Source organism: Radiomyces spectabilis (genome assembly GCF_025331425.1).
Source record: "Radiomyces spectabilis strain NRRL 2753 chromosome Unknown BYT42scaffold_2, whole genome shotgun sequence".
In the NCBI taxonomy this organism is placed as follows: Eukaryota; Fungi; Mucoromycota; class Mucoromycetes; order Mucorales; family Radiomycetaceae; genus Radiomyces; species Radiomyces spectabilis.
Window position 1 is genome coordinate 537,950 of NW_026251927.1, and position 22,605 is coordinate 560,554.

General features: G+C 45.4%; 4 protein-coding genes across 4 annotated transcripts; 1 reads left to right on the forward strand and 3 right to left on the reverse strand.

Annotated features, from left to right (window-relative positions):
• The first annotated feature begins 1,511 nt into the window (after positions 1-1,511).
• Positions 1,512-2,568, forward strand: BYT42DRAFT_178017 (uncharacterized protein). The gene has a single exon (XM_051562397.1). It carries the CDS (start codon positions 1,777-1,779, stop codon positions 2,389-2,391), a length of 615 nt encoding a protein of 204 aa, XP_051426932.1. The 5' UTR covers positions 1,512-1,776; the 3' UTR covers positions 2,392-2,568.
• Positions 2,569-3,346: 778 nt separating this feature from the next.
• Positions 3,347-9,306, reverse strand: BYT42DRAFT_591741 (glucan synthase; the record flags this gene model as incomplete). Its single annotated transcript, XM_051570566.1, is given in 7 exon segments — positions 3,347-3,679; positions 3,749-5,329; positions 5,402-6,679; positions 6,745-8,539; positions 8,555-8,972; position 9,125; positions 9,226-9,306. 7 exon segments carry the CDS (start codon positions 9,304-9,306, stop codon positions 3,347-3,349), a joined length of 5,487 nt encoding a protein of 1,828 aa, XP_051426933.1.
• Positions 9,307-9,794: 488 nt separating this feature from the next.
• On the reverse strand, positions 9,795-20,931 carry BYT42DRAFT_601943 (uncharacterized protein). The gene is made up of 13 exons (XM_051571037.1): positions 20,828-20,931; positions 20,641-20,760; positions 20,492-20,564; positions 20,222-20,432; positions 20,084-20,153; positions 17,386-20,010; positions 15,849-17,305; positions 15,313-15,792; positions 14,445-15,239; positions 13,764-14,391; positions 13,460-13,701; positions 10,417-13,390; positions 9,795-10,354 (listed from the first exon to the last, which is right to left on the reverse strand). The coding sequence occupies exons 1-13, from the start codon at positions 20,915-20,917 to the stop codon at positions 9,893-9,895; spliced, it is 10,227 nt and encodes a 3,408-aa protein (XP_051426934.1). The 5' UTR covers positions 20,918-20,931; the 3' UTR covers positions 9,795-9,892.
• Positions 20,932-21,346: 415 nt separating this feature from the next.
• Positions 21,347-22,508, reverse strand: BYT42DRAFT_555194 (eukaryotic mitochondrial regulator protein-domain-containing protein). The gene is made up of 4 exons (XM_051566640.1): positions 22,173-22,508; positions 21,899-22,093; positions 21,656-21,814; positions 21,347-21,594 (listed from the first exon to the last, which is right to left on the reverse strand). Exons 1-4 carry the CDS (start codon positions 22,473-22,475, stop codon positions 21,433-21,435), a joined length of 819 nt encoding a protein of 272 aa, XP_051426935.1. The 5' UTR covers positions 22,476-22,508; the 3' UTR covers positions 21,347-21,432.
• Positions 22,509-22,605: the final 97 nt, after the last annotated feature.

Consider the following 22,605-nt stretch of genomic DNA (forward strand, 5'->3'; position numbering starts at 1 on the left):
TGTGTACAAGATGTGGTCAAACTGGTCATGCCAATGCCCGATCGGCGTTATGCCCTGAACGCAAAAAGAAGGCGGTATCTGGTAGGCTACTTGAAAATTTCTCTCTCTTTTTTCTAACTGTGCTAACGTTTTTATTCATAGGCTCAAAGCGAAAACGCAAGCAAACGGCGGAAGAGAAGTCGAAGAAAGCATCCGCCAAAAAGGAGCGTTTGGAAGGCCATCACGATCCAATCAACCGCAAGTGTGGAAGCTGTTCCAAACTGTGCCCAGATTTCTTGCGCGAGAATCCACACGCATCAAGTCGAATGAAAATTTGCCCATACCACAAGCCATCCAAGAGGGCACAAAACCGTGAAACTCTCGGTGCTCAACTCGAGCAGTTCGTTCGAAAATGTCGCCTTTCTACTTTGATCAAGCTTCCTGCGGAGGAAAAGCAGCGCCTGATACAGCAAATCGAGAATATTGTAGACTTTAACCGAGTTTTGATGCTCAAAGCAACTCTTTTTACGACATATTATCTCCACCACAAGCTCCCTACCGACGATCCACTGTCGCCAATGCTGTTCCATCAAACGTTCTTTTACTCCGTCTTCCAATTGCTCTTGAATCGGCCAATCAGCTCCAAGAACCGCCACTTTCCAAAACAAGAGCTCGCCCGGGCGTATGAACAATATCTACAAGACTTTCCCTCGGGTGGACATGCAATTCCCGCAAGTGCATCAATGGAATCCGGAGTACTTACAATCACAGCGAAGAACATGGCAGTGACTTTTGCCAACAATGTTATTGAAAACTTCGAATCTCGATATATTGCGTACTTGACGCTACGATTTCGGGAGCTTTTGCCGGTATGGACAGAATAAGGGAACATACAGCGGATGTATTAGCTAACTAACCAAAACTCTGCCATACACTCATAGGAGTTGTCAAAGGCACAATGGTCCAAATTGGCTCGTCATATATACGATCATTTTGCGACAGAAACCCATAGAGGTACGACACCGAAGACGGGCATTGCAACGGAGCTCCACGACAGAGTCGACACAGCTGTATCACGCATTTCTGAAGCGATCGATGAAGATTTGCATGAATATCGGCATCAACTTACGTTGGCAAGCATCACTCACACTCCTCAGCATTTCCTGAAAATTATGCACAAAGTCAACCAGTATTTCGACGCTTACAACCATGGCCAGATCGACAATGCAGGAGACGTGCAAACTGAAGCGACAACCCCGTTCGTGCATTCCGTTCTCAGGCAACTGCAAGAAAGTAGAGTTCTTGGAAAAAGACGTCGTGGCCGGTTATGCAGGACAGTTGTCAAAGCCATCAACGAGCAAACGGTGTTCGCCGTTCCTAATGGAATAACCTTGTCGGAAGATTCTCGCAACAATGTAAACCTGTTTATCGAAGAAACAAGAGGCCGCATCCGAAATTCCATTGCTTACCTCGATCCGCCTAATAACGCCACCGTCACCCGCGAAAATTGCTTTGTACCAGATCTGAATTTTATAGTGAACCAGCAAAGGCTGTTCAAGCTGCTGCCTGTCCCCACGTTCACGCGCAAGTTCATCACCATTACAGAGCCGATCTTGCGGAGTATCCTCCTATCTGCCGAAATTCCTACGAAAGGTATACTGAACTGTTTTGACTACGCTTTCGATTTGGCAAAAGTTCGGGCTGGCAGGTAAGTTTCTGAAATATTGTCGTTGCACACTTGTATTCTCTAACTTTATCGAACGTTGATTCATCCTTAGTGGCACCAATTTCGCCGACATGGTCTCCACAGACGGATATGGTTGCAATGTGCACTTTTTTCGTACCAGACGATCCGATGAGACCTTACCTGACCTCGAGGATAATGACTTTGCCATTTGGGAACTCCCCTACCTTCGTGTATGGGGAGCAGATCCAGGAATGACAGACGTCTTCGTAGCTTCCGATGGCGGGACATTTGCCCCGAACGATGGCGATGCGGTCCCGGATTCACCACCCCATGAAATTCGGAGATTCTCGACGGTGGAATTCTACACCAAAACTCAATACAAGCATTCGACAATCTGTATACAGAATTGGAAAATGCGTTCCCAGGTGTCGGAGCTGGAGCAAAGCATTGCCACGTCGAAAATTACGAATTTGCAAGCAGCCAGACTGTTCATCGCCAGTATGCTTACGACCATGGGGCGCCTTCTCTCATTTTACGACCAAAGATTCACCAAGCTCCGATTTCGGCGCTATGTCAAGGAACAACAATCGTTAAGTGAACTGGCCAACGTTTTCGTCACGGGTGGAAAGAAGTACGGACAGGTTGCCGCGGCGCAGAAGGCTCGCCAATTGGCAGAGCAGCAACGATGTTTACAGTCCTCAATGGAGATTGTCCGAAATGAGTAAGTTTTTTTTTTTTTTTTTTTTTTTTTTTTTGGCAAATAAAATCGCAATCGGAAGGAAAGAACTAAGAATCCGTGCATAGAAAATGGCGAAAAAGCCCTATAGCGAATGATTGGACACTCCCTGTTGTTGGACTGGGAAATGCTGGTTTCCCTGTTACGATGAAAGGCAAGATTAGCGGTTTGTCGGGAAAGTTGTCCCAGGTTCTGAAGAGAGCAGAGCTCGAAGGGCGTTTGGTGTTGCTCAAAGTCAACGAATATAACACGTCCAAGGTACGAAAAAAGAATTATTATGTGATGATTTGTGCTAACCAGTTACTCTAGGTCTGCTCCTTCTGCGGGCAAAAAACATTGAAGAATGTCCGAAGTCGACAACTGGGTGCGACTCTCCACAAGGTTCTGCAGTGTGATCAATGCAAACAATTCTGGGACAGAGACGTCAACGCCGCCAGGAATATGCGTTCCATTGTGCTGGAAGGAGTCGCAGGACGGGGACGACCGGAAATTTTCACTCGTTCCGCGAACGATCAGGAGGAAGAGGAGGATGAGGAGTGAATTTTTTTTCTTTTCGGGCGCCTAGATAATTTAACATCTCTGGCGAACCCAACCCGGATTTATTCGGTCATATACGGGTAAGTTTTTGAACAGTCAAATTTAAAGACCGCATCATTTACATGTGCCCGTAGGATTTCTGTAGACTGTTTATATTATATATATCCACATCACATAGCAATTGCATTGTAGTATAAAAGATTTTCACGTAACCTTTGTCGGCAATCCCTCCCCAATAACGTTAATTTACCGAATTCGATGATTTGTGCAGTTGAGTGGTTCGATTTATACAAGGTAAACGCTTGATGCTTGTTTCTGCAGGTAAACGAAAAAGCGGTCTGATAGGATAGCAATATTGATCATTATGGTAAAAGAATAAATAATCGAAAAAGGCAACAAAGAGGATGTTAAAATGGCATGGTGGGGCCAAGTATGGCGGGAACGGCGAACAAGGCAACGAAGATCAGCATCAAACAGGTAAGCAGACAGCCATAGATGATACATATTCTTCTTCTTCGTTTCCGTTGACTTGCTGAGAAGATAGGTGGCCGGATCTGCTGGCTCGGACGAAGCCAGAATAGAATGAGAGAATGCCATTTGTCGATACCAGGGATCAGACATAACGGAAAGAGAGCAAAGAAAATAACATGACCCAAGATGCAGTCCGTTGTGAATAAGCTCATCTCTACCACTTTGCATACAAATTCCCTCAATGGTTGAGAAAATGCGTACTTTCCAAGCTACACAGCAGATGATTAAGTCAGTTGCTTGGTTTTTTTGTGTCTCGCTCCAATAACGTCAATACTTACACCTCGACCATACCAACGACCGGTCCACCAGCTGAGGTTGCTTTGGTCTTGCTGCAATTCACGCGTCAAAAAGCATACAGTTATCACCTTGAAAATGAGTTTTTGTACTGCATCCACTGCGATCATTCCTAGAATCACGCTCGAAAAATGCCAGTTTTCCAGATAATAGAGAAGCTCGACAAAAGCGAAAAAGTTGACCACTGCCCATCCATGTGCGACACTGGCAATTGTAGCGCCGAACTTCACACGACAACAATACGCAGCAGGTGATCCCAACAGAAGCGACACAACAAACAGGCCAATTAGTACACTTGCATTCAGAATAATGGGCCCCACGGCGATAATGCCAATACGAATAAGCCCTTGAGGTTGACGTATGGGTTGCTCTGGGTGAGAAGCGTCAAAGCTGTGTGTAAATAAATAGGCCATCATGGAAATCACAGCAATACAAAACGGCATAAAGATTTCGGAAAAGAAAACCACCGTAAACTGAGCTCGTGGTTGTTTTGGCGGGTTGCTTATTTCTGATGGATTGCCCAACTGCTTCGACTTGACGCCAGTGGTCCGCATACGAATAAAGCGACAATACCCGATCCATGAATTGGCGTGCGATTTACCATTTCCTCTAGAAAGCCAGCGCAAGAAATCGCGATAATCGAGCAGAAAGTTGGATAGGGAAAATTGGTGTGGGTTGAATAAAAACGGTGACAGTACAAGAGCAATTGTGGTAATCCAAAAGTAAGCCAGATGTGGCACCCATACCACCAGCGATCCGAATAGCAGAATCAGTGCACTGCGCGCACCAGTGTACATACTGCTGTCTGCAAAACGGCTGTATAAGGTACTAAACGGCAGACGCGAGATGGCGAATCCACGACCGGTGGCAATGTATCTGGCACCGCCAAAACTGAGGTTGCTGAGAATGGAATGGGCATACGTTTGCGTGGCAAAGATCTCGAAAAATGGCGAAAACGAAAGAATATGCTTGCAAAAACGCGTGATCGCCCTTAAGAATCCGCGTTCCGTGAATTCTTGGAGAAACAGCGGCAAGAACGAGGCAAAGAAAATGACAAAAATGGAGATCACCACACGCTTTAACCAGCTAAGCACAGCCATCAAATTGTAACAGCCATCCGGATGATTTCCTATGCCATCGTTGTCCGTCTCGCACACCGTCAGTGGTTGACCTAATGCCCCCAAGAAGAGGAGGACAAGCATAAACATATGCACCGACAACATGATAAAGATATTGTTGATATGGAACCCGGGATGAGCATAATAAAATGTCAGGAAACGATCGAGCGGTAACTGGGTGCCGAGGTAGTAGTATTCTCGAGAAAGCATCTGTTCACCCATGCCGGTGCCAATTTTCGTCGCAAAGTTCAGTACTGATCCAAAGCCCAGGTCACGACCTTTACCGCATTGGTAGTATTCAATGTGTTTGATACGGCCACCACGTTCAAAAGCATTCATGCCTGCGTAAATGTCTTCATTCAAGTGCAACCCCTTTTGCGCTTTGCTAACCCCTCCACGAGTTGTCATGAAAACAGCGTTAAGAAAATCTGGATGACCGTAATGTAACTATGCAATGCAACGATACAGAAAATGAGTTATGGAGTATTCCAAATCAAACACAAGCTCACGATCCTTTACCTTGCCGCCAATGGTAGCATTAATTCGTTGGGTTAGCGTTCCAAAGGTTTGCTCTTTTCCTGCAGCTACATCGCCGAGAACGCCTACGTTTTCAGAGAAAATGTACTCTCTTGCGCCGACAATAGCCACAGGCGCGGCGACGGATTCGCTGTCGGCTGTATAGGGTGACTTGTCAGTCCCATGCAAGTTTTCAAACTCTCCCAGAACGTTGCGGATCTTCAAACATTCCTCTAGATAATTGTCTTGATTCGCGTCGATTAACTGCAAATATTCGCCGCGATAAAAGATGAGAGCATTGTTCTGATTGTCCGATTTGCCATCGCCAAGAATAGGATTTCCTGGTAATCGCACACGGTACTTTGGTGTTCGTTGACCATCAGCTTGAATCGGACAGTAGCCGTCAATAAGCACGGAATAGTAACGCGTTGATATCCCCTTTTCCTTGTCGACCTGATTGAGATCCGTTTCTTTCTCGATATAAGCAATTTGAAGATTGGGATAAGCGTTCAGGATAAAATCGACATTTTCTCGGTCGTCCTTTGACATTTCCTTGTAGCGTTGCATTGCTAGTAAAAATCGGAACTTGCGATCCGACATCTGATTTAACTCGTCCTCAAGTTGCTCCACGTTCATCTTGGTGGACAATAAATGGGCGTTTTCCACACGGTAAAGCAGCTTGATTGCATTTTGATAGTTCATAAAGCCTGTGATGGTACGGTATAGAGTCTGAGATCGCAATGAAGCCCAAATGCGCGTGCGCAAGGTATTTTCGGGCGCGGATGATTTGAATCCCACACAGTAAAACGGCAAATCGTCCACCTTGGATCGCTGGCTATTCAATGGAAGCGTACCCACCGATGACATGCTGGAACTCTTGGTTTCGGATTGCGTACCATCTTCGCCAAGCAGATCGGATAACAATTTCTCGTCGGCCAGGACCTTGGTGTCCTTGACAAAGTTATCCCACTCAAAGGCATGCAGCTGTTTCAAATATTCCAAGAGTGTAATTCGCGTGCTATTATCTTCTTCTCGTATAATTTCGCGTAATGATAGAATGATCTTTTCGGAAAAGTGAGGCGTCATCACCGTAAAGGTTGGCATGTTCGGTACAGGCAAGGGTTCAGGCATGGGCGTGGTCAAACTGTGAGCGAAAAACTGCATACGTCGCTCGGCTTCACTCTGCTTTGGGTAGTACTCGGTCTTGAAAGCCGCATCTTCTTGCGTCTGAAAAAAAGTAGGCGATCGCAAAATGTGTTTTCCATCGTCTGTCACTGGTATCTAAAAGGATGCTGTAAGTATTAGCCATGACTTTTGGCCATCCAGCTGTGGGTTTTTTTTTATACCTGGTGGAACAGTAAGCGAGCCACATGGTCCGTCGATAGTAAATGTTCGCGATACATGGAAACAACAATAGCGTTCCATATCTGTGAGCACAGCACTTTGGGTTTGCGACGACCGTCTATTTCAGAAGCCGCCAACACTTTGGCATAAATTCGTTTCGGTAATCGTGAAAAGATATTTCGCCAAGGCGTCCAGATAGAGATACCAAGGTAAAACGACCGCGCAACTGAAAAGATGGTATTCCAGATGACGTACCATAGATAAGTATCCAAGAAGAATAAAATCAGTTCCATCAACAGCATGAACCCCAGAGTGATGTTAGGCATATGGGTGCAGAGCGCAGAACCAATGATGGAGTCTTCACAGTTCTGAATGGTCATTTGCGACATAATTTCGAGAGGATCTTTGAACGACAGAGCGAGGAAAAAGTAAGATTCGATCAATTTGCAGCTGAAAACACAGAACCAGAGACCAATGGAGAGTAGCCGATCCATTCGTTTCAAATGCGGGAAATTCGCTGTAAATGTCTGATTGGCGAGCGTTTTTCGGGAATCGCTTTGGATGTGATGAACAAACAACTGTGCTTGTGGAATGATGGCAAAAGATATGCTTGTACACAAACTGATGAGCAACTGAAGAACACCCACTGCGACAGACAACTGACTTGTCCGATCGAAATAGATACAGTATACGGAAGGGCCTGCGTTGAACACAAAAATGATGAGGAGTAACAGAACCCGCCGTGTCAACAGCCGAGCACCGTGCCATGTCATGGGCACATACAAGTATTCAGCAAAGCTACCGATGGTCATGAGCAGGGTGGCAAGAGCGCCGCCTAAAGCTACCACAGAAAGCTTCACTCCCAATTCTTTACTGGCAATCGCTTTATCACTGCTGAGGTACAGGCTCGTAGCATTGGCACTGATGTAGTACCAGAAAGGCACAATATGGATGATCCAAATACGGGTAAAATTGATCGCCAAGTGCATCCAGGATCGTTTCTCTTTAAATGTCTTTTGAAAAGCTTTAGGCCAGTCCACACGAGGCAACGCCTGATATCGTTGAGAGGAGGGCAAGTCGATCAACCGATTACCGTCTTTCAAGCGCAACCGTGCAATAGCCTCGGGATACCAAAAAAGTTGATTCACATCATCGTAACCGATAATGCTCGCATGATCTCGCTCGCGTTTTATGTAGCTACCGTCGGGTGTTTGTCGGTAAGCTTGATCTCGGATAAAAGTATACAGAGGCACAATCACACTGTCGAGAAATTCGCCTTCCGGTGCAGTAACGTCTTTTGCTCGCGCGTGCCAATGATCGTCGGCTAATTTGAATATATAACACAGCGCTTCAGGACAGAACCGTATCATGGACGCTTCTGCCCATATGAGTAACCACAGAGCCAATTGCCGAACACGTTCGCTATCAGGCATACGTTCCATCATGAGTCGCCAACCTTCCTCCGCATCTTTGAGTTCCTCAATAAGTTCGGAATCGTCGCCAAGTTCGTCACACGTTTCCTCGGCAACCCGTGTAGCTGCATGTTGGCTTCCTACCGCGTCGTCAAGATCCAACTGAGCTGCAAAGTACCATTTTCTGTAATTTGCATTGGGACCTCCAATGTAATCGGCGTGCAAAGTAAGTAGTGCGGAATTCAGAGACATGCGTGAAGCGCGTGAATCCAGCATCACCATAAGGTGATCGTACATGTTGCGCATACTGTCCTGTTGAAAACCGTACACGTTTTTTAACTGGACGAAAATACCATGAATGTGTGGAGCCGACGGTAAACCGATCCTGCCAGCTTCAGACCATGCAGGGTAATCGGTGGAAAATGATTCCGTGGTTTCAGCGACGAGCGTAGCATTGGACGTGGATTCTGAGAGTGGTGGTAGCTCGCTGCTGAAAGGTTCTCCCTTTGTGGATGTTGGCGAGATGCCTGGAACGTTTTGCATGCATTCTCTGGGTGTGCGAAACCGTTTTGCTTCCAATAAAGCCAAGAGAGATTCGGTGGACGGTGCACAACGAAGGTACCGCCCGGAGCTGTGCAAATCCTCTCTAGCATGATCGTACAGGTCGGCATTGGACGACATAGCGTATCGGGAGCCTGACTGCATCGAAACCGTGGAGTCTTGTTGCCAATAATCGCTGTCGTAATCCTCATGCGGGTCACACGATGCCTCGGAACGTTCTTCGGGTACTTTGGTGGTGGTTGCTGGGTCAAAGGCACCTGCCACAGCATCGTCATTAACAAAAAGCCATCCATTTCTCGCTGTATGTTTACTTACAGAAACTATTCTGAGTGGAAAATATTTCACTATGCAAGACAATGGCGTGTCAAAAAAAACGAGTGTGTATTATTGTTGGCCATGAGTGACTTACGCTGAGAAAGTGCTGCTTTGTTCTGGTATAGGCAGCGAAAGCAAATTCAATCCTTGGTATTGCTGCCATATGTTGTTGATCTCTTCTTCTATTTGTGTGACTGATGTTGAAGAATCCGTGGCAGATGGTGTAGTGGGTTCTTCTTCAGGCTTGGTTTTGTCATTAGCTGTCTCTTTGGACATGGTTTCGGTACTTGACAGCTATTCTCCTTCTCTAGTATAGGTTTGGAAGAAACACCCACTGTAAGAAAAAGGAAACAAATTATGACTTGATCCATAATAGTACGATCAATGACTTGCTTTTTTTTCGTATCAATTGAATTGCATCCTTGGAATGAGGTTAATCATCGACCGCTAATAGCCATAGTCCTTTTTTTTTTAATCTGGTATTGTTTAGGTGTTTGATTTCTGTTGAATAAGGAAACTGACAGCAGTCAGGGGGTTTAGGGTATTATACTGCATTCTTCATTGTCTGTGGGACCCTTGATTTATTATTTATTTATTTTCAATCATCCCTTGAAGTTTATCCCTTTTACTCATATCCGTTTTAGGCTCATCAAAATGAGAATATTTTTTTGCCACCCTCCCTACCCAACATAAAAAAAGATATCCATCGCTACTCTGAGCAGATCCGCCCTTCAAACGCATAATAAAAACATGAAAACAAGAATTCACTATTTATATATATACAACAATACCTTGCTAGTATTCGATGGTTAATGTACAGAAAAATTAGTGTGCAAGGGGCCGTTCAATTAGGAGGGGTTTATCAGTTATCATCGGCCACTGCTTGTCTCCACATAAAGTAGCAGAATATCCTGCCCAAATTGGCGATTTGTTCTAGCTCAGCGCCTTCAAATCGGGTTTTCTCCTTTCTTGTTTCCCTGCTCACCATCCATCCCTCAATCTGATCGCTACTATTGAGTTGCAGATGGATCATGTAATCCATATAACGAGCGCTGTAAATTAACAAGTGTCGACGCCCGCCTTTACAGATACACTTGGCGCTACCCTTTTTCGTGTATAGAATGATGTCAAATATCACGTTCCAGTCTAGTTTCAGACGGAAAAGGGTCGCCATATTATCATCGACGGCAGTAATATCGATCCGATCAAATTCATCCATCAGCTGAACCAAATCCGGACGTTCATCCCCACTCAAGCTATTATCGCTGGTTTCAGCAGAATACAACTGCTTCCAGTCATGAATGCGCTTGCAGCACATGATAACCTACAAACTCTATTTGTTAATATATAATGAAATCAGCAAGGTTGTGCCACTTCATTTTTTACCTCTGAAGTGATCACATCCAATCTGTTGCGCGTATTTTGTACGATATCCTTCAACGTATGACCTTCTTCCGGTAGCACAATTTCGTCCATTGGATCGTGCTTGGCTTTTTCGCCTGTCGCACGGTTCGGTTTGCTCATGCTTTCCGGAGTAATATCGCCTTGCTTCACAATGAGAATAAAATACTCTAAGCCAATATTGCTTAATCGGGACGCTGGTGCAGTATCCTGAGATTCGGAGCCTGGATTGGCGAGTTCATCCTCATCGCTCTCCATTGGGCATATGACCAAACTGTATCGCCATTTAGATGCAGCGTCATGCTTGGTAGATGAAAAAGAGAAATCATCACTGGTAACCGACGCCCCAACGTATTTGTTATCCACAAGAATGTTCGAGAGACCATGTCGCGGCGCGTTTTTGAATAGGTTCTCAAAAAAGGTGTTGATATCAGTATTCGTCTCCACTTCGTAGAATCCGTGAATCATCCGATTGTGTGAATAGGGTGCCGGAATACGATAGTAATAGGCGAATTTACGGATCACTTCCAATAAATTGAGACCTTGCGGGAATCGGGCATTGGTTTCAAGCGACTGTTGAATATATCGTAAATGAAAATCATACACGAATGAATTGATGTGAATCAATTGCTTGAATTGACCACAACTTGCTTCGAAATTTTGAAAGTTCAACCGCTTTTTAGCTCGCGTTTCTTGATGAAACCGCCTGTAATCCATGCGGCCGTATTGTCGATGAAGTGTATACAGCGTCACGGATACGAAAACACTGGTCAATCGAATCTCGCAAATAATCGAGCCTCCTTCGAAAACGCGCAACAGGTAAGTCGATGGGCGATGAAGGGTCATATTCTTCGCCACAGCAAACGACGACGGGTTCAGACTATCGACGTCGTCTATTTCTGAGTTACCAAAATCGATGAACTGCATATCGAGCCTTTCAAGATATGCCGCATATTCGCTCATAAGAGCGCTTGCCATGGTTTGGTACCAAACAATAGCTGTTTCTTTGGCAACTGTGGCATCCTCTACGTCGGCCCATTCCTTGTCGCGATTGAAGAATAATAATCGTGTTCGACAAAAGTGTAGTAATCTGGAAGTGCGTAGAATCGTCGCCACTTCAGCTCGTGTCAATTTCTCGGCCTGATCCATCTCCATTTCAGGAGCCCCGTAACGCTTTCGCCATTTGGCGTAGACTTGGAGAGCTTTCTGATGAATGACTTGCAGTTTGGTGCGTCTCAGGTAAGCTTCCAAAAACGGCTGCCCGTGACGTCGTAGAATATCCTGTTCTCGTGGCGTAGGTGATATGGCTGTGGAATCCATCAACGCATGATCCAATTCCGCTCGCTGTAACGGGGTTTGCAAGCTAGAAATATTCTCTGTGTCGGTGTCCAAGGTTTCAGAATCTAATTTTGCATCATCCAGTGCGATATCGCGGCTTAAAACAACGGTGGGGTAAAGAATCATGTCCTTCAAATCCGCTATATTGGCTGCTACAGAATCGGTCGTACTCCGTCTGGAAACCGAGCCAGAGGTGGGCAAATCGTTTCGGCTCAAGGCATCGGTCGATCGTGGTTTCTTTGGTTGTCGAGGGGATGCATACATCACCTGCGGCGAAGAAGCACTAGCAGTAACGGGCGTCTCAGCTGATGTATCCGACAAAGACATCAACGCCGACTGATTCTCGATAATAGTATGAATGGAATCGATGTGGTGGAATAATCCCATTTTCTGACACAGAATGTTATCAAGCACTTGTTTGCGCGATGTTTGGCGCAACGCTACACGATAAATCTTGTCAAATATGTCTCGGCTGATGCTTTCCGACCAGTTGTATGAGTATACCGCCAGACGATTGACATCCAAGGTCATGATGAGGAAACAGTGCTTCATCGGGTCCATTTGAGGCACACTTCTTTGCTTGGCTCCAAAGGTGCCCGACAAGGATCGCGATCGAATGGAGGAGGACCTTGACTGTTCTCCACTGCGCAGACTCTTTTCCTCTACTTTCGAAACCTTCTTTATATCTTTCGATAGATCAGAAACAGAGCTGTGGCGAGAGTGACCGTGCACACTGGATTCATCACTGGCTACGCTTGTTCTACGCTCGGGCCGATTGAGAGAAGAGACACTGCCTAGCTTTTCCACAAACTCGTTCAAACCACTGATTGCCACCAGCTGAATGTTACGCTGCAATTGCTGCCGATGTCGGTACGCCTGTCCACGATAAATCTCCCACTGATGGGGCGGTCCTGTCGCATGTTCATCGCCTGCCTCTGTACGTAACAGATCGCTTCCAAGAGATGTCCATGCCACCGTGGGACGCAGCAAAGCATCGATTTTTCGTAGCTCCACGTCCAGATAGTTGACAATGTCATCCATACCCCAAGGCATCGTAGGCATCATATGATCCATCGAATGAACGGTCGAACTTTTCCATTCGGTTGCTTTTTCGAGGATAAAAAGCACAGACTCAATAAATTTGTTGCGCACCACCGTGCTTAGTCGTTGATCTGATTTGGCTGTGATGGCTCTCTGAAGTGCACCCGCTTCCGACAGAGCGGCTCCAAGGTCGATGGTTACTACCTTTTCGATAAAATAATCGCAAAGACTTTGTCGATAGCAATCGTAGATGTATTGCATCAAAGCGCCTCCATCGGTCGAGCCCATGGTCCAAACATCTATCCACACATGATAGCGCGACAGTCCCACGGTGGCATCTCTGAACTCGTCTCGAAGACAGCTTTTAATCACTTCAGGATCAAAATTGGCGCCAGAGCTTTGAGCTTCCTTCAACAAAGAAACCGGCATCCCGGTATCGTCGACAACCGTAATACAGATACCAGCAAACCCTTGGCCGGCAGTCAATTCCAACGACGTCGACGTGCCCGGCACTCGCTTGCTGCAATTATAATAAAAACAGAGCTCACCCAAAGCGATGCCTTGAAAATTTTCATTTCCGCTACAAGACAAATGATCAAGTATTAGTTTTCCAACGAATATGCAAGCAAAGAAAATATCCACCACTCACTTTTCGCCACTTGCATACTTGACAGCTTCAAATTCAGGTTGCTTCTTCTGATGGAATGCTCGTTCATAATAATCGGCGACTGCTTGCACAACATTGGAGCCGTTAAAGGGCCGAATATTATCTCCCATCAAAACTTGCTTGAAGAACGTAATCAAAGTATAAGGACTCTTGACGAGATCGGGGATTCTGAAGCATTCTCGTTCCATGGGCGGTTTATCAAAAGGAAATACGAAATGAACATCCTATGATGGTTCCGTTAGTCTACTATTCATCATAAAGGTCTATTTGCATGTGTTCACTTTACCGCTGCCGTGGGTTTACTGGTGGGGTTTCTCAAGAAGAATTGTTGGATTTCATTCAACGTGATATGCGACATCAGTCGATTCTCGATTAAATCCATAAATTCATTCTCGATCCACGATGGCAGCTCAATGCCGTGAACTTCAACCACCAGTTCTCTTTCTTCCGAACCGCCAGATTTCGAGGACTGTTTCGCTTGCGTCGTCGCCGTTTTGCCACCGTTGGTCTCCTGAACCTTCTCTGTGTCTTCTTGTTCCTTTCCAACTTTCTTTTCACCTTCAACTTCATCATCATTGCTGGTGGGTACGGGAACAGCTTGCTCGAATATCCTGCAATAAACAATCGATCCCTCCCGTTCGATAACGAACATGTTTGGACGGTTACGGACCAAAAATAACTGCAAGACATCGGCTTTCAAGTATTTGATCGCCACTTCAGGTTGTAAGCGTGGATGTAAAGCCAGCTTCTTCAGGAAGACCATTGGGCATCTAAAATGACCAGGTTCGAACTGGGGTACTGCTGCCAAAGGTTCTTCGCTTTCAGGCATCGGCGCCAGCTTTTCCTCGTTATCTTCAGACTCGCTAACACTATCGTCATAACCTTCGATGGGCGGCTCCAAAAATTTACTATGACTAGGTTAGGGATGCAGGGCCCTCATTAAACAACGTAGAATAAGAAACGTTACCTGCATAGTCGTGTCTCTTGCAAGTTTTCCAAAAGAATTAACTGATTTGTGCGTTCCTGAATTTCTTGCAGCACATCCTTTGTCCGCTTAATCACCGCATATCGATCTCTCAGCATTTGATATTTCGAGTAAAAGTAAATTTGAACATTATGCTCTCGAGGTACAATGATCAACCAGTAGGGCGGTCGCCTATCGTTGGAAGTCCGTCCACGGGGGGTATCTTGCTCGGCCTTGGAGCTCATCTGGGGCGGGGTGAGGCTTATTCCTAATCCTTCACAATAATCGGTATCTTGACTTTCCTCGCGCTCTTGAGCAGCAGCTTCTTTTTCGCCAACAGACATCAAATCGTTGCCTCTATCGGCGAGCTCCACTTTGATCGGCGAAACTGGCGTTGATAGCGAGAACCTTTCTTTTTCCTCTGGTGTACACGTATAATCTTCGCTGATATAAAAACAACCATCCACCTTGGTGAATTTGTATACACAATCGCTGCGTTGGGTACGCTTTTCGAATTCTTCCATAAACGTCTGGCGAGTCTTTGTAGGATTTTTCACATAACGGAATGGCACGTTAATCACTGTAGGAAAATCAATAAAGGGACTGCCGTAAGAGAGATGATCCACCACATAATCCAGGATAGGTTTGGTGATGTTTGGTGTCTGTAAAAAGCCATGAATGATTTCTTCTGTCAACAACCAACGGATACGCGCTTCGGTCTCTGCTAAAGCTGCCTGCTGCTCCTGATTGAGTGAGCTGAAACATGCCGGTGGGGTAGCCATAGGATCCAGGAAACGCCTACATAGTAAAGATGTGAGTCGCGCAATATTCAAATGCAGCGGACGTTTTTTTTTTTTTATTCCACACATACTGCTTTGCAAACTGCATTGACGGCTCGAGATGGAAATATTTGGCGTCATCGACGGTTGTCATACTTAGACATGTCAAATGCAGTCTGACTGACGCATCTTTCGAGTATAATGGCAGCTCCTCGTTACCCATCGTGTTGGGTGTGAAGTTGTATTTCCGGTTGTCTGCTGTATGCACTTCGTAAGACAGAGGGATCGAGGAAACAGGGACGGTCATACTGGTGATATCGCCTTTTTCATTGATCGCTTCATAATGGCATTCCAATCGCATCAAAAGAGGAGTTTGAGTATAAGCGACCAGATCGATAAGGAAAGAGATCTTTTCATCCAACGATCCTTGGTCCAAAGTCCCCGACAAATGGGCAAAAGGAGGTTTATAATAATACAAGTACGAGTTACGTCCGCTGATCGTTTTCAATGGCGCGAAATACTGTCGCACGATGGCATTGAATTTGTCCTGAATATCTTCGTGGCTAAGGATGCTTCTAACGACATCAGGAGTCTGAAAATCAACGTGCGAAATAATAGTTGAACTTACGTATTATCGTTACTCCGATACTCTGAGACCATGGTGTTTATAAAAGGAGTAATATCTATCTCCATAGATGATTCATGGCATATCTCTAATATCTTGGGCAAATCGGCGTCATCCACAGCAACATCTCGCAATAGACAACTGTAGAAAGATCGGAAAAAACTGCGAGAGTAAATACGGGCCACGTCCTGCGCCACACGGAGCGTTCTTTCCGATAAACTTGAATGTCCGGTGCCGCTTTTGAAATAGCCTTCGTAAAGCTGCGGTCGTGCCACTTCTCCCAGCCCATCGGCTACATGGACCAGATGATTCACAGGAACAATGGTTACACTATCATCGGGCGACATGTTCGCAAGACGTAAACGGTTTGCTTCTTCCAACGGTTTATCGAATAAAAAGGTGCTTTTAGAAGGTCGCATCGGTTTTTGCCGGAAACATTCGAACATGAATAGATCCATCTTTCTTCGCGGGATATCAGAAGACGATGCTTTTGACAGACTCGCCGCGACTGTTTCAAGGCCTGGAAACAAAATCACAACGAAGGAACGCACATCAAAGATAATGATGAAACACCGCATTTGGGTTAAATCTGTCACCAGATGAGTATTGGAACACTGTCCGATCGATGTTGCTTCGACGGCTTTCTTCAGTTCGACCCAAAATTCAGTCCCCATATCATGATACGACATCAATATTTCACCGTCGGCCAAGTTGCTCAGTGAGTGTTCCATGAAGTAATGCAGGAGTGAATAGTTTTGCGCAAGAACATCAAGTTGTGCGATGGTGGTTTTGTTTCGATTCAACACTGGATCCGGACGTAAGCATATCTCTTTGACCATCGATGGCTGATGAAAAGTAGGCGCGATGCCCACCGTTTTCAAATTCTGATGACGCTGTCGTTTCAGTAAGATATGAGAATCACTTCGTGATCTCGAAGGATGCTCAAGATCGGTATCGTCCGCCTCTACTTGTAGAATATTTGACTCTGGTAAGGGCGAGTTCAGGAACTGCTGAGTCTCGAATTGGGGGGCTTTGAAGGAAGCAATGGCGAATTTGTTGGATCGTAATACCGAAGCCACATCGAATAACTGCGGCAACATCATCATCATGGTAGCATTTTCTCCATCATTCGGTGGAATGTCGGCCGAAGGTGCACGCTTCATCTTGAAATCGCCCTTACTTTTGGATCGGCCGATCATATGCATTTGATCAAACGTCACCAATTGCGAAATGGTTTTCCGATCGGGTTCCACCGTCCAACGCTTCACAAGGTCGTAATAGTCAAAGTCCAGTTTGCCAGCTGGTTCCATCCATAACTCTGTTGTGATCTTTCCGCTGTTTGAATCCTTCCATATGAAGTACTGAATTGCGCACAATGACGATTTGTTATCTGGCGTAGGCAAGGATATCTCTTGATAGAAATGGGTGCTATCCGGACGTGGTGATACCAATTGATAGCCCTACCAATAAACAACGTCAATTACGTTTTTTTTTTGTCTCATCTTTAACAAGTACATAAAAAAAAAGTCATTATTGTTACCTGATCAAGTCTAGCTTGGCACAGAAATTGGAAGGCAAGATCGTGAATAGGCATCATTCGATTGTCTTTGTGATATTGATCTTGATGATTATCCGTCTGCCATGACCAAGTCATATGTCGTAAATAATCGCGCACAATGTATTCACTGGTGAGCCACATCGCCACAGGAAGATACCAGGTGTTGAAACCAGAAACCGGGGAACGCGGTCGATGCGTAGGTGACGCGACTGATCCACCTTTGGATGATGGACTCATTGAGCCCGCTGACAATTCTTGAAAGTGTTTCGGATCACGCATCAGCAATCTCGAAAAGGGCCTTGCACACATTCGCGTCCCCAACGCGGCCGTCGATTCCAATTGTCGCAGCAGTTGTCTGATATGCTTCGTGGCACGTATCCTCGACGCTACATTCACGTTGAAAAACAGAAGCCGGATCGTCATCAGCCGCCCGTATTCTCGCCGAAACCTCAATTCGCAAAAAGACGGTGGAAAGCTCAGATTGAGAGTAAAGAGACATTCTTTGCTCGAATCATCGTGGGTACTAGCGGTCGTAATATACTGATGCATCATTCGTACGAGGGTGCCATCCTTGCTTTCGAAATCAGCCCAGTCTCGAAGAATTTCCCGAATATGTTCCATGGTGTCAAAGATAATGGATTCCACGTTCAAGACGAATTCCTGATTGTAGTTGGATGCCAATTTTGGAGACATATAAGGCGATACATCACCAATCAGTAGATCAATGCAGTCGTGATCATACCAGCACCGGGTGCGTTCTCTGGAACCGGCGGTATTCATACGTTCCCAGAACCGATGAAACTCTTCAAAAAATAGCTTTTGTTCAGGAGCCACGGTTGTACGGCCATCTTCTTCCCGTCGTAACGGCAGCACATCCATTGCTGTATTATTCAACAGAAACCGACTGTTGAATCCTACCACGCCTTTAAGTGCCTCGTCGCCTTCAAAAATATCGACGAGATAAGCTTTCAACTTTTCAATTTTGGCATAGGCAGGAGCAGCGTAAGCCTCGCCGAAATACGTCGACCCGGTGACAACCCCCATCATCTGCGCACGGCGTCGGAAGACATCCCAGTTTTGTAACATGTGAGCAAATTCGGCATCGGTTCTGACAAATATTTCGGCGCGTGGGGCTTTAGCCCGTGCAAAGAAATTACTGGGGATTACGGGTATTTCACTCTTGGCCGAATTGACCCCGACTGCCGGAAGCCACGTTGCTCGAATCCTGTACTCAATAGCAATGTTCGGTTGCCACTGAAGCACCATGGTCATTTGCACTCGTTCTTTCCTAAGATTGGCAAGATCGATCGTCTCCAAGCTTTCGATTCCCCAATCCGATCGTTTACCACCCGTGCCATCTTCGAATATAATCGTCTGTAAATCGAAGCCCTCTCTCGACCGTGCCGCGATGATATGAGAAAATTCACAAGAGAGAGGATACTCCCTATACTTGAGTAACCGCCATTCATCTTGAGGTGGTTTTGCATACGGATCCCAAGGAAAATTGTCTTTAGCTGCTATATCGATTCCGGCGTTTTCTCCCCTGTCCGTTATATTCATCTGTGAGGCGTCCCTATTGTTACTTTGGAAAGGATTGTTGAACGATGGGTTCGATAACGCAGTTTCCCGAAAGAGGAGCATTTGATGAAATGCGTTAGGTGGCGCAACCGTGGTATCACTCCTAGGGACTGTTTGTATTCTGGTAGTCGATACGTCGTCATTCGTCGTCAAGTTTGACGGATCATCTTCTTTTTGCAAATCGTGGAGGTCGGGCGGTAAATCGGCACCAGCTGCACTGTACCGGCTATTGACACATTGCTCTGAATAAACGAACGTACCGCCAGTGGCGCGCGATAAAAACTTGAGGATTTCGGTATCAGGCACAAACCCAAAATTTATACCAGGAATAAAGCTATTCTGGCAGCCGATTTGAACAATGTGGCATGTAATATCTTCATCTGCAAATTGGCGCACAAACGTGTTGTCTTGGACTTTGGATTTCATCGCCCCGTCAGTAATTAGGACAAGCTGCGGCCGTCCATCGTGAGGTAGCAATTTGAGCGCAAAATGGGCAGCATGAAGGATGCGTGAGAGACTAGCCCCGGATTTGCCTATACCCCATACTTCCTTCTTTGAAGAGTGATAGGAAGTGGTGTCTCTTCGTTGTGTCACGTCGTGCAAACTGGTTGGACTTGCGTTTTGACTTTGAGCATGATTTGATCTGTGTGCCAATCGTGTGTGCGACGCAATCCGTTTCGGTGATCGTTCCTCGCGATTACTGGTAGTTGTTTCAGTGAATGATTCCGTGGGAGACGCCGTGACAGGCATCGAGGTAGCATCCAGTACTTCTCCACCCACATCCAATTCGTAGCCCATATGCGATCGTTTTCGTTTCAAGAACTTGCGAAAGTCGGTAATGTCGCGCTGAAACGCCAAAAATTCGGCATACAGCTTTTTGATAATACCGTGGATATTCTGGGCGGATATAACGGCGTTTTGCATGAATACGCGCATGGTAGGATGTTCCACAAGCATAGGCATGATATTAACGTTGGAAGCAAATTGTGAACAATCGGCTATGACGGTTAGACGAATCGAAGGTCGAAACTAGAATTTGCCATAAAAAAGTGGTTCTCGGCTATTGAAATATTCACTCGGCAAAATCATTTGAACCACTTACGACGATCTTCTCTTCATTTGACACTTGCAGCGAAAAGGGTTGTACTACGGCTTCCAAGGAATTACGCAAACTAAGCGAATTAAAAAAATTCAAGTTACACAAGTGAGACGACACTATCTATTGTTCTGCCCAACTTACGTCCGGAAAACTTCTGATAAGAGAATTTCAGCGCGAGCGTTGCCTACGGTAGCGAGACTCGAGCTCAAGTCGATCACATAAACCATGCGATATTCGCTGGTTAATGTCATGATGTTGGTACGAGGGGTTAATACATAAGTATGACCGGCAGGCTTCGATGGTTCGGGTACTGGATGCTGAGCTAAAGAAGCACGCGACGTGTTGCCGCGTTCTTTGACAATGAGTTCGCCCGGATTAACCTGCTAAATGGAAGATTTCTGTCCTAGTTACCATGATTATGGTTGGTCGTATCAGTCTTCCATATTCGTCGTCGATTTCTGGAAAGATACAAAATATCCATTGTCTGGTTGGCAACAGCTTAAGATCAACGCAAATACAATACAGAATATGACACACAAGCAAGAGAAGCAGTGATATACCTCGTATTTTCGTTTTAAAAGTGGTTGAAAGATGGTCTTTAGGATCCATTGGGTATATTCGTTCTTGGTGCATAACCGTGAATCTTTCAAAAGAACGACGGCTGTTTTCGCTTCCACATACTGAAGTTTATCGAGTTAAATAAAAACAGACAGATAATTATAAATCGTGGGCTGCCTCAAACGCCACCTTCATGTGTTCCTCGTAATTCTTGTCACACATTGCTGCCTCAGATTTCGATGGTAAATTTTCCGAGTACGGCTCATCATTTTTCGACATAAGAGAAATCTGGCTTTTTTTTTTGGCTCCTTTTTTGCTTTCCACTTTTTTTTTTCTCTTTTATATTGCAGCAGTGACGGGTTTCTGGGCTGTGACGTTTTCCTGATCCAAATTCGAGCCTTTTATTGGCCGAGAATTTTGCCCGATTTAGTTTCGAACGCATTCGAGGAACATGCAGCCAAAAAAAAAAGTCTTGGTCAACCAGTTCCATCATGACCGATTGGAAAATAAAAAAAAATAAAAGAAACGGGAAAACGGGAAAACGACCACTGACAAGCAAAAAATATGTTGTTGTCGAACACTAATAATTGGACTCAATAACCTAACTGCTGCTTCCCTGCTCTGACATTAGATCCACTTCCAACTCATAAGTGTACCTTCCGCCGGAACCCCATTGAGTCAACATTTCCCGAACAAAGATGGAGACGGTCCAGTATCCGTATATGATTTCTAATGCATGCCATTTTACTTTTAAAAAATTATAGAGAACGAAAGGAGGAGATGGTGAATAAAATCTAACTGCTTGTATCGACGATCACAAATTTATGTCGTTTGCCGGCCGCGACATTGGCTTGATTGTTGCTTTTGGATGGTAGTTCGAAATGGGCCTGCTCAGACTCGATGGCTTCTTTTTCAAGAAGTTTGTAAGGCTTGCGGTTGAGCACTTTGGCAGCATCCTACAAGGAAAAAAATGAGCATTCAACCGTGAAACAAGCAAATGCGTAAAAACTAACATACCTCTGGTGTAAAAGGCGCATCTTCTTCCAAAATCTCAAATCGAGGCTTGTTAATGCGAGGGAAAAGATCGATCAAAGGTTCCTCCAAGTTTTGAATGGCATGATCAGTACCCATATATTGCTCCATCGCCTTGGTGAACTTTCGCTGTAAAACAACACCCTAGACATCGCCTGTTAGTCTCCTTGTCCAATCCACAAACCTCCACGTAAAAAACCAATGAAAAATAAAAAGGCTTTAGCATACATTTTGTTCCATCTCCTTCTCTGCCGCTTTCAGCTTCAAAATAGCTTCTACACGCTTCAGGGAAAGGCTGAATTTGGTGGCTAACTGACGGATGGTCCATTGTTCAGGATCGGAAATGTAAGTGTTATAGATCTCTTCGCGACGAGCATCGGAAAGTGGGGGTCTCGGTTTGAAGAGCTTGTTGTTGGGAAAAGGCTGGAATATACTTTGATTAGTTGACCTGAACAAGACCCAGGACAAGACCAAAAAAAAAGCGATCTATATGACCACTTACCGTTTCGTCAAGGTAATTGGCACCTCCTTGTGACGGTCGAGCAAATGTGCTTCCTTCCTTTTGTACCCAGGCATGAAATTTTCGTCTTCGGCGAGATAACTTGATCGGCTCGACCTCTTCAGCGGCTTCTTCGGTAGCTTCGGCGGTTGGTTCGACTGTCGCTTCTTCGGTGGCCTTTGGAGGTTCCTCAGCCAAGCGTTGAACTGACCATGAGAAATTACGTTGGCATCGCAATGTTGCATTGGCAGCTGGTGTGGCCGCTAAGCGAATGCTGCTGATAAGGCGAGTGGACGGACGAAGCATGTGGGGAATGTCAGTCTGTATAGTGAGGTGAAGGAACCGACTCTTATTTTTTTTCTTGTGAAATTTATGGAAAAGGAAGTCACGGTGGTCCCGCTGGGTTTTGGCAAGGGTCCTCTCAGAAAAAATCTTT

What these genes read in the sequence shown, in the direction of transcription:
- BYT42DRAFT_178017 (XM_051562397.1), top strand. Translation starts at nt 1,777, where the DNA reads ATGGTCTCCACAGACGGATATGGTTGCAATGTGCACTTTTTTCGTACC.
- BYT42DRAFT_555194 (XM_051566640.1), bottom strand. Translation starts at nt 22,475, where the DNA reads ATGCTTCGTCCGTCCACTCGCCTTATCAGCAGCATTCGCTTAGCGGCC. An exon ending in CCAATTACCTTGACGAAACG is followed by an intron (nt 22,094 to 22,172) that starts GTAAGTGGTCAT and finishes AGTATATTCCAG; the next exon opens with CCTTTTCCCAACAACAAGCT. An exon ending in AGAAGGAGATGGAACAAAAT is followed by an intron (nt 21,815 to 21,898) that starts GTATGCTAAAGC and finishes GGCGATGTCTAG; the next exon opens with GGTGTTGTTTTACAGCGAAA.
- BYT42DRAFT_601943 (XM_051571037.1), bottom strand. Translation starts at nt 20,917, where the DNA reads ATGTCGAAAAATGATGAGCCGTACTCGGAAAATTTACCATCGAAATCT. An exon ending in TTTTAAAACGAAAATACGAG is followed by an intron (nt 20,565 to 20,640) that starts GTATATCACTGC and finishes GTTGCCAACCAG; the next exon opens with ACAATGGATATTTTGTATCT. An exon ending in CAAATGAAGAGAAGATCGTC is followed by an intron (nt 20,011 to 20,083) that starts GTAAGTGGTTCA and finishes GGCAAATTCTAG; the next exon opens with TTTCGACCTTCGATTCGTCT.